Raw genomic sequence first — 9679 nt, 5'->3', positions numbered from 1 at the left:
CTCGCTTCAGATTCTCCCGAGGCAAATCCAAATACCAGGAGAACATCCACATACGCCAAAACTCCAGACACCTCCACATCCCCCATGGTCTTCCACATGCCCCGCGGGAAGGTTGCAAGGGCTCCGGATATGCCCTCTGGCATCTTTTCGTACCGGAAGAATCCTAGGGGACCTATAAAGGCCGACTTCTCCTTGTCGGCCTCACTCATCGGGATCTGGCAACATTCGCTCCTCAGATCCAGCACCTTAAATCACTTCGCACCACTCAGACAGGCCATCGCCTCTTCGACCCTCAGGGCCGTATTCTGATCACTGACAGTGCACCTCTTCAGCGCACTATACTCCACACTCACGCTGCCTACGTCTCCTACGGCCTCAGGGCCCAGTCGCCGCGACCTCTCTCTCTCACCGAGGTATCTTCAGCGGTCAACTCCCCTCCCTCGTGGTATTTCGGAGCCTCCACTAAGAGGGTCTCACCCTCAGATACTTGCCCCTGGCCGCACCACCACCGGCTCTCGTTTGAAGTCGGTACCGGCCCGTGGCTATTACACAAGTCCTCCCAAGCAGCTCGAAACTCTGGGTTTAATAAATAATAATAGACAGTACACCATATGCGATTAAATGATAACACTTTATAGATATTACTAGAACTATGTGATTAATAATGATACAATATATATAAAGGAAAAGAAAATAAAGAAAAGGCGCCAAGACTTATCAAAGTCCAAACCACTTCGTGTACAACCGTTGGAGCTCAATTAACAAAGTCTTCTGGCCACTATTTGATCCCCTCCGAACTCCTCGACTCGTAGCTCAGGACCACCCGCAGTGATCAACCAAGCACGTCTCTCTTCGTCTTCTCTCCTCGCCGAACATCCTGGCCTCGGAGCCCCACTCGGTGTCCGTTCCTCACCCAGTTTACAGCATCGCGTCCTCTCTCTCTGTCACCCCCTCGCGGCGATCTCCCCAAAAGCCCGCCAGCAATAGCTTACAGACCCAGAAGAGAGAATAACATTAATTCCAATTGGTTAACAAATGAATACAATTCTCGTTATCAGTAAATTTAACTCAAACAAGCTTCCAGCACTCTCTTGCAACAAACAAGCATTCCTACTTTTAACAAAACAAAGAAGCCATTTGATTATCATACGCAGTAACAAAAAAGAAAAATAAACCCTCACAAAGAAGAAACCCCCTTATACTAATAAGAAACCCCCTCTACACAACGTTCTCCTGGATGCTGCCCGACCTGCTGAGTTCCTCCAGTGTGTTGTACGTGTTGCCTTTCCCAGCGTTTGAATGCCACCGATCCTTGAATGTGGAGTTGGAGATGCGGGAGAAGACAGCGCCCCACTGGCGTTTAATATTGTGGATCTGTGAAAGATAAATCAATTCTGTATCAAATCCCATGTCGCAGGTACTTACTGTCACTGCCAAACTCACAATGTACACTAGAAAGGCCACTCGGTCTATCTGCTCCCTGCCCAGGTTTCTGTTCCATATCAGTATTTTAAAATTTATCTCTCACTCTCCCTGTTGCAACTTGTCACCACTCCGTGGGAGAAGAGATTTCCCTTGAATTCCCAGAATCAGAGAAATCTGCAGCAAATTACAGGCCCTTCGGCCCACAGCAACCAACTCTAGAAAATGCCTAGAATTACCCTACGACAGAACCCTCTATTTTCCTAAGCTCCGTGTACCTTTCTAAAGTTCTCTTAAAAGACTCAATTGTACCCGTCTATACCACCGTCGCTGGCAGTGCAGTCCACACACCCACCACTATCTGTATAAAAAATATATATCTCTGACATCTCCCTTGAACTACTTCCAAGCACCTTAACTATGCCCCCCACGTGTTAGCCATCTCAGCCCTGGGGGAGAAAAAGCCTCTGACTTTTCCCACGATCAAAGCCTCTCATCATCTTATACACCTGCATGAATTTCCTGCATGATTTCCCCCAGGCTAATTAACACGATGAGCTCGCTGAGTATTTGACCTTCCCCAGGGCTCTGGACTAAGGTGGTTAAACTCCTTTTCCCTGCTCTTTTCAAATTCTGTGTCATTTTCACCAATTTCAAAGGACTGTGCCTCAGACAGCTGGGTTGCTGCAATGCACCTCTAAAGCCTGACAGCAGACTATCGAGTGAATCTTCAGTGGAGCAGAGTCAGAAACCAAAGAGTTACCAGCACCAATCAGGGCTTTGGGGGCTCCGGAAAGAGATGGGGTCTGGAGGTTACGAGCAGGAGGAGGAAGAGGAACCAGACCAGAAGGATGTGGGCTATGAATGAAAGATGAGAAACATTTGGAAAATGGTTAATTGAAAAACAAAATGGTTAATTTCTACAAAACATTGCAGGTAATCAGCAGATCAGGCAGCAAATGTGGAGAGGAAGAAATGGGCAGCATTTAAGCCGAGCCCCTTCAGCATGTCTAGACTGTGTACTCCTCTGCTTAGTTGCTGCCTGAACTGCAGAGTTCCTCCAGTATTGTGTGTGTGTGTGTGTGTGTGTGTGTGTGTGTGTGTGTGTGTGTGTGTGTGTGTGTGTGTGTGTGTGTGTGTGTGTGTGTGTGCGTCTCTGTATTTCCAGCAACTGCAGAATCTCTTTAGTTTCACATCTGCATTTGTAAGAGGATTGTACTTTGGCATTAGATACACGAAATGCATGTTGATAATGAGTGTATCGTTTATGGGAGCCGCTTTCTGCGTTAAGAAAGCTGCTGAGTTTTCTACACACACAAAAAAACTGAGATATGGACATGGAACCGATGCATGCAGAAATTTTTAATGGCACCATGATTACCCATAAAGCCCCGCGGTTAAAATTTCGCTGTCCTTTGAAGCACCAATCAAATGCGCAGGCGTCAGGATTGCTGCCGGCTCTGATAAATACGCATGCGCGCAGTATACAAAATGTCGGGAGGAGCGGAAAGGTAAGGGATTTTTCGACTCTAATTGAGTGACAATTGCTGTGAGAACCGGAGACTGTGGCCCGCAAACTCGGCACAGGCAGGTCTTTTTCCTCTCTCTGAGCCCCACGATCTGTATACGGGTCCCGGAGAGCTTCCGGCTAATCGGAATGTGAGCAGATAGATCTCACAGACAGAGTTGAGCTCTAGCAATCTGAATGCAAGGACTATGAACTCGGAAAAAGAGAACACAATCTTTCTATCAGCTGTTGAGGAAATCACCTTTGTTCTGCCTCCAACCGCAGCAAGAGAAAATCTGCAGCGGCAGGAAATCCAAGCAACACACAAAATGCGGAGGAACTCAGCATTAGTACTCTTTACCATAGATGCTGCCTGGCCTGCTGAGTTCCTCCAGCATTTTGTGTGTGTTGCTTGTTCTACCTCCTCTTGCTCTGGACTTTTCTACCGGTGAGAACATGTTTTGTCCCATTCTCTCTGGGTACATTATGATATCAAGCACCTTTGTCCTGGGTAACAAGCAGCTTTAACATCACAAATGTGCCAGACTCCGGTGAGACAGACACTGCCCTTCCCTTCATATTCATTGGCATTGCCATCACTGAGTTCACCACCATCAGTCATTGGGGGAGGGTTCAGGGGGAATATTTATGTAGAGTACAGAAACTGGGGATGCCTGTTTGCATTTTGGTGATGCAAAAGTTACTGGAGAATTTGCAAGTGGGAAGAAGTGGCGTGATATTTGGAAATCTGACTTTTTAAAGCATAGTTTAGCAAGCAAACCACATATGGACAATGTGCAAAAGCTTTGGTGAGAAAATCCTCTGTTACCCGTTCCAGGCCTGCTACATAGGTTGTGTGAGAGTGCAGATGAACTGGATCAAACCCAGAGGAGATCAAAGTTCCTATTGACAGTGATTTGCCAGCTGTTAGAATGAATGCCTCTCTATATAAAATTCACTGTGCACATCTTGTCACTGGGTAAAAAATGCACAGTACAAGATTTATCTGCACAGTAGTTATTACAAATTAGAGGGGAGATTTTTACAAATTAGAGAAGTATTGGAGGGAAGGAGGGGAGACCTCCCGTGTCCCTGATGCCCTCACCTACAAGATGTGCATCCAGCTGCAGCTTGTAACCCTGCACTTCAATGAGCTGCAACTTGAAATGGGTGAATTCCAGATCATCCAGCAGTTGGAGGGCGTGATAGATATGACATGAAGAGAGGTGAGTTACACCCAAGGGGCAGGACAAAGGAAACTGGGTGAGAGTCAGGAAGGAAAATGAGGTTAAATAGGCATCACAGAGTACTCTAGTGGCCATCCCCAACAACAACAGGTGGACCACTTTAGAAGCTGTTGGGGTTAATTACCTGGCAGAGGAGTCAAATGATGAGGGGTATTGAGCGTGTGGGTGGCCAGCAGTTTTTCCCCAGGGTTGAAATGGTTAACATGAGGGGGCATAGTTTTAAGGTGCTTGGAAATAGATACTGAGGGGATGTCAGGGGTAAGTTTTTACACAGAGAGTGGTGGGTGCGTGGAATGTGCTGCCAGCTGTGGTTGTTGAGGCAGATACAACAGGGTCTTTCAACAGCCTCTTAGATAGGTACATGTAGCTTAGAAAAATAGAGGGTGTGTGCTGGGGAAATTCTGGGCAGTTACTAGAGTAGGTCACATGATTGGCACAACATTTTAGTCGGAATGGCCTGGAATATGCTGTAGATTTCTACGTTCCATTTTGAACAGTGAAGTAACTTCTCTTCTTTAAACTCTACCGGGTCCACAATTTTAATGCTGCTTTTCCACACTCCCATAGACCCTTTGTCCATCTCCTGAGTAAATAGAGAATGGAAAAATATTTAAGATCTCCCCCATCTGCTTTGTTTCCACACGTGGATTGCCATTCCGGTCTTCCAGAGGACCAACTTTGTGCCTTGCAATCCTTTTGCTCTTAATCTCTCTCTAGAATCCCTGAGGATTATCCTTCACCTTTTCTGTGACAGCGACCTCATGCCATCCTTTAGCCATCCTGATTGATTTCTTATGTGTTCTCTTGCATTTCTTATACTCCGTAAGAAACTGACTGCCTATCCCTGTTATGCATTTCCATTTTGTGCTTTACCAGGGTCTCAATATCTCTTGAAATCCAAGGTTCCCTACAGTTTCTATCTTTACCTTTTATTCTGACAAACCCGCTCTGTACTTTCAAAATTTTGGTTTGAAGGCCTCCCATTTACCAAGCAGACCTTTGCCATAAAACAGCCTGTCCCAGTCCACAGTTGCCAGATCCTAGTGTTGATTCCAGGTGTTGATCCATGCCCTGAACACATCCACCTTTCCTACGCTGCTCCTTCCATTGAAATATACAGGGCTCAGCATATTCACTGCACCATGCTCAACTTTTTCTTTCCTGACTTTGTCTGAGGCCTGAACATCTGTCTCCACAACCTCTCTATTATCTGTTCTGTTATTCAGGCTCCCATTCCCCCTGCTACTTTAGGTTAATCCTCCTTACCCCCACCTCCCAGCATGCACCTCAAAGCATCACCCCTTTGGCTTTCCTCTCCCAGATCAATAAAAAGGAGGTGCATACCAGGTACAGGCAGAGAGGAACAAATGGGGTACTTATGAAATACAGGAAATTCAAGTGAACACTTATGAAAGAAATAAAAGAAGGCATGAGGTTGCCCCAGCAGACAAGGTGAAGGAGAATCCTCAGGGATTCTGCTGATATGTTAAGAGCAAAATGATTGCATGGGAAAAACTTAATTCTCTGGAAGATCAGAATGGTAATCCATAAGAAGGGATAACATAGACGGGGAGATTTTTTTTGCATCCGTATTTAATCAAGAGCTGAACACAGAGTCTACAGAAGTGAGGCAAAGCTGCATCAACTTCATGGACCCTGTACAGATTACAGAGGTGGAGGGATTTGCTGTCTTGAGGCAAATTAGTGTGGATCAATCCCCAGGGCCTGACAAGTTGTTCACTAGGACCCTGCGGAAGACAAGTGCAGAAATTATCGGGGCCTAAGCACAGATATTTAAATCATCCTTAGTGACAGGTGAGGTACTGGAGGATTGGAGGACAGACAGTGTTGTTCTGCTGTTCAAGAAAGGCTGTAAAAATAAACTAGGAAGTTATACGTTGGTGAGCTTGACATCAGTACTGGGAAAGTTATTGGAATGTGTGTGCAGGAACCAAGTATATACTGTAAGTATTTGGATAGGTGTGGACTGATAAAGGATAGACAGCATGGGTCTAGCCAATCATATAGAGTCTCTCGAGGAAGTTATCAGGAAAGTGGATGAAGGCAAGGCAGTGGATGTTGTCTACATGGACTTTAGCAAGGCACTTGACAAAGTCTCATATGGGAGGTTGGTCAAGAAGGTTCAGTCACTCAGCATTCAAGATGAGACAGTAAATTGGATGAGACACTGTCTTTGGGAGAAGCCAGAGTGTGGTAGCAGATGGTTGCCTCTCTGACTGGAAGCCTCTGTCTAGTGGTTGCCACAGGGATCAGTGCTGGATCTGTTGTTGTTTGTCATCTACATCAGTAATCTGGATGATAGTGTGGTTAACTGGATCAGCAAATTTGTGGATGACAACAAGACTGGGGGTTCAGCGGACTGCAATAAGACTATCATGGCTTGCAGTGTGATCTGCACCAGCTGGAAAAATGGTTTGGGAAATGGAAAATGGAATTTAATGCAGACCAGTGTGAGTTGTTGCACTTTGGTATGAGCTACCAAGGGAGGACTTTCACAGTGACTGGTCGGGCACGGAGGAGTGTTGTAGAAGAAAGGGACCTGGGAATACAAGTCCTTAATTCACTGAAAGTGGTTTCACAGTTAGATAGTGATGGAAGGAAAGATTTTAGTTCATTGGCCTTCATGAACCATATACTGACAATAGATGGATGTTATGTTGACTTGTAGAAGACATTGGTGAGGCCTTATTTGGAGTATTCTGTGCAGTTTTGGTCACCTACCTACAGGAAAGATGTAAAAGAAGTTCAGAGATTTCAGAGAAAATTCACAAGGATGTTGCCATGTCTGGAGGACTTGGATTATAAGGAAAGATTGAACAAATCAGGACTTTATTCCTTGGAATGTAGAAGATTGAGGGGAGATTTGATTGTGATAGAGGGGCATAGATAGTTTAAATGCAAGCTGGCTTTCTCCACTGAGATGGGGGTGGGACTACAACCAGAGGCCATGGGTTAAGGGTGAAAGTTGAAACGTTAAAGGGAACATGAGGGGAAACTTCTTCACACAGACGGTCATCCGGGTGTGGAATGAGCAGCCAGCACAAGTGATGCATGCAAACACAATTTCAACATTTAAGAGGTTTGTGCAGGTACCTGGATGGTAAGGGTTTGGGAGTGGGCAATTTAAATAGTTCTGCATAAACTAGATGGCCCAAAGGGCCTGTTTCTGTGCTGTAATTTTCTATGACTGTGACAAGAACCTGAAATAATACAAAAATTCACTCTAAATCCTTTTAACCGACGTGCGGACCAACCATTCATCTCAGCAGGAATTTTTTATATGGTGTTAAAACTGTGGCACTTTAAGTTAATAATACATAAAAGAAAATCCCAGATGCACGTCAAGAAAGACTATTTGTGTGAGACTGTTTTGTTACTGTGGGGCCAGGCACCCATGCAGTTCAGCAGGAGGGGGGAATAATACCAATGGAGAGAGTCAAACTGAGTGAGGGTTCAAATTGGAGATGGCCAAAATGCCCCATTCTTATAGAGACAGGAAGAGCATCAGAGAATTGATGGTCATTCCAGATACCAGCACTCTGCCCAGTCAGGAGATGATATCTCTGTCCAGCTTGGGTTGAACCTCACTGTAACAGTGTGATACCAGATCAAACCTTGGCAACTCAAGTAATTTCAACTGAAATATTGTCCTAAACCCATTGATGGATTTTGCAAATCTTTTTACAGGTTAAAAACGAGAAGGAATTTGTCTCCAGGAAGCTCAAACATGACACACCAGTTTTGCTGTTTCTGTCTAGGTATTTAAGAAGTGGAGCAAGGGATTCAATCGACCATCCTTCCTGCTCAGACAGTGGGGATGGATTCACTCGGTTAACTGACCAACTGGCACACCCGTCATTTTACACAGGAGAAAGGCCGTTCACCTTCTCAGACAGTGGGAATGGATTCACTCGGTCATCTCAACTGAAGGTACATCAGCAAGTTCACACTGGGCAAGGCCATTCACCTGTTCTGTGCGTGAGAAAGGATTCATTCAGTTTTCCCACTGTGGACACACCAGTCAGGTCACACCAGGCAGAGGCTTGTCATCTGCTGAATTTCTGGGAAAAGATTCACTCAGTCATCTGACCTAATGGCTCACCAGCGAGTTCAAACCAGGGAGCGGCCATTCACTTGCTCAGTCTGTGGGAAGAGATTCATTAAATCATCCCACCTGCTGAGTCATCAGCGAGTTCACACTGGGGAGAAGCCGTTCACCTGCTCAGAATGTGGGAAGAGATTCACTGAGTTATCCAACCTACAGAATCATCAGCGAGTTCACACTGGGGAGAAGCCATTCACCTGCTCAGAATGTGGGAAGGGATTCAGTCAGTCATCCCACCTGCAGAGACACCAGCGAGTTCACACTGGGGAGAAACCGTTCACCTGCTCAGACTGTGGGAAGAGCTTCACTCACTTATGCAACTTACAGAATCATCAGCCAGTTCACAATGGGGAGAGGCCGTTCACCTGCTCAGAATGTGGGAAGGGATTTACTCAGTCATCCAGCCTACTGAGTCATCAGCGAGTTCACACAGGGGAGAGGCCGTTCACCTGCTCAGAATGTGGGAAGGGATTCACTCAGTCATCCCACCTGCAGAGACATCAGCGAGTTCACACTGGGGAGAAGCGATTCACCTGCTCAGTCTGTGGGAAGGGATTCACTGATTCATCCACCCGGCAGAAACATCAGCGAGTTCACACTGGGGAGAAGTTGTTCACCTGCTCAGAATGTGGGAAGGGATTCACAGATTCATCCTGCCTACTGGTACATCAGCGAGTTCACACTGGGGAGAAGCCATTCACCTGCTCAGAATGTGGGAAGGGATTCACTCAGTCATCCCACCTGCAGAGACATCAGCGAGTTCACACTGGGGAGAGGCCGTTCACCTGCTCAGAATGTGGGAAGGGATTCACTCAATCTTCCACCCTACAGGCACACCAGCGAATTCACACTGGGGAGAAGCCATTCACTTGCTCAGTCTGTGGGAAACGATTCAGTCTGTCATTCCAACTACTGAAACACCAGCGAGTTCACACAGGGGAAAGGCCGTTCGCCTGCTCAAAATGTGGGAAGAGATTCACTGGATCATCCAACCTACAGAGACATCAGCAAGTTCACACTGGGGAGAAGCCGTTCACTTGCTCAGTCTGTGGGAAGGGATTCACTCAGTCGTCCCAACTACTTGCACACCAGTCAGTTCACAATGGGGAGTGGCCATTGTTATGAATCCCTATAGGTTTTGTTTGCTGTGGATTGTCATTTTAAGACAGAGAGAGATTAAGAAGGTGAATCAGTCTGACTTGCAGCTTGTTTACATTGCTCGCAGCTTGTTTAGATTTAACTGAGGACACAGACTCTCAGAGACAGATGGAGACGAAGGAGGCAAAATCGAAGGATTGAAACTAGGGAACTATTGGCCAAGCGTCACTGTTTGGAAATTTCCTATGCCCACAAGGGTGGGTTAATTATCGATTCACC

The 9679-nt window shown here is 46.1% G+C and overlaps 1 protein-coding gene across 1 annotated transcript; it reads left to right on the top strand.

The window, feature by feature from the left end:
• The first annotated feature begins 2903 nt into the window (after positions 1-2903).
• LOC140720899 (uncharacterized) lies at positions 2904-9427 on the top strand. Its single transcript, XM_073035745.1, has 2 exons — positions 2904-2933; positions 7885-9427. The coding sequence occupies exon 2, from the start codon at positions 8291-8293 to the stop codon at positions 9425-9427; it is 1137 nt and encodes a 378-aa protein (XP_072891846.1). The 5' UTR covers positions 2904-2933; positions 7885-8290.
• The last annotated feature ends 252 nt before the right edge of the window (positions 9428-9679 follow it).

This window comes from Hemitrygon akajei, unplaced genomic scaffold, assembly GCF_048418815.1.
Source record: "Hemitrygon akajei unplaced genomic scaffold, sHemAka1.3 Scf000048, whole genome shotgun sequence".
Taxonomy (NCBI): Eukaryota; Metazoa; Chordata; class Chondrichthyes; order Myliobatiformes; family Dasyatidae; genus Hemitrygon; species Hemitrygon akajei.
The sequence above is the reverse complement of the archived record's forward strand: the minus strand, read 5'-3'. Positions and strand labels throughout refer to the sequence as shown.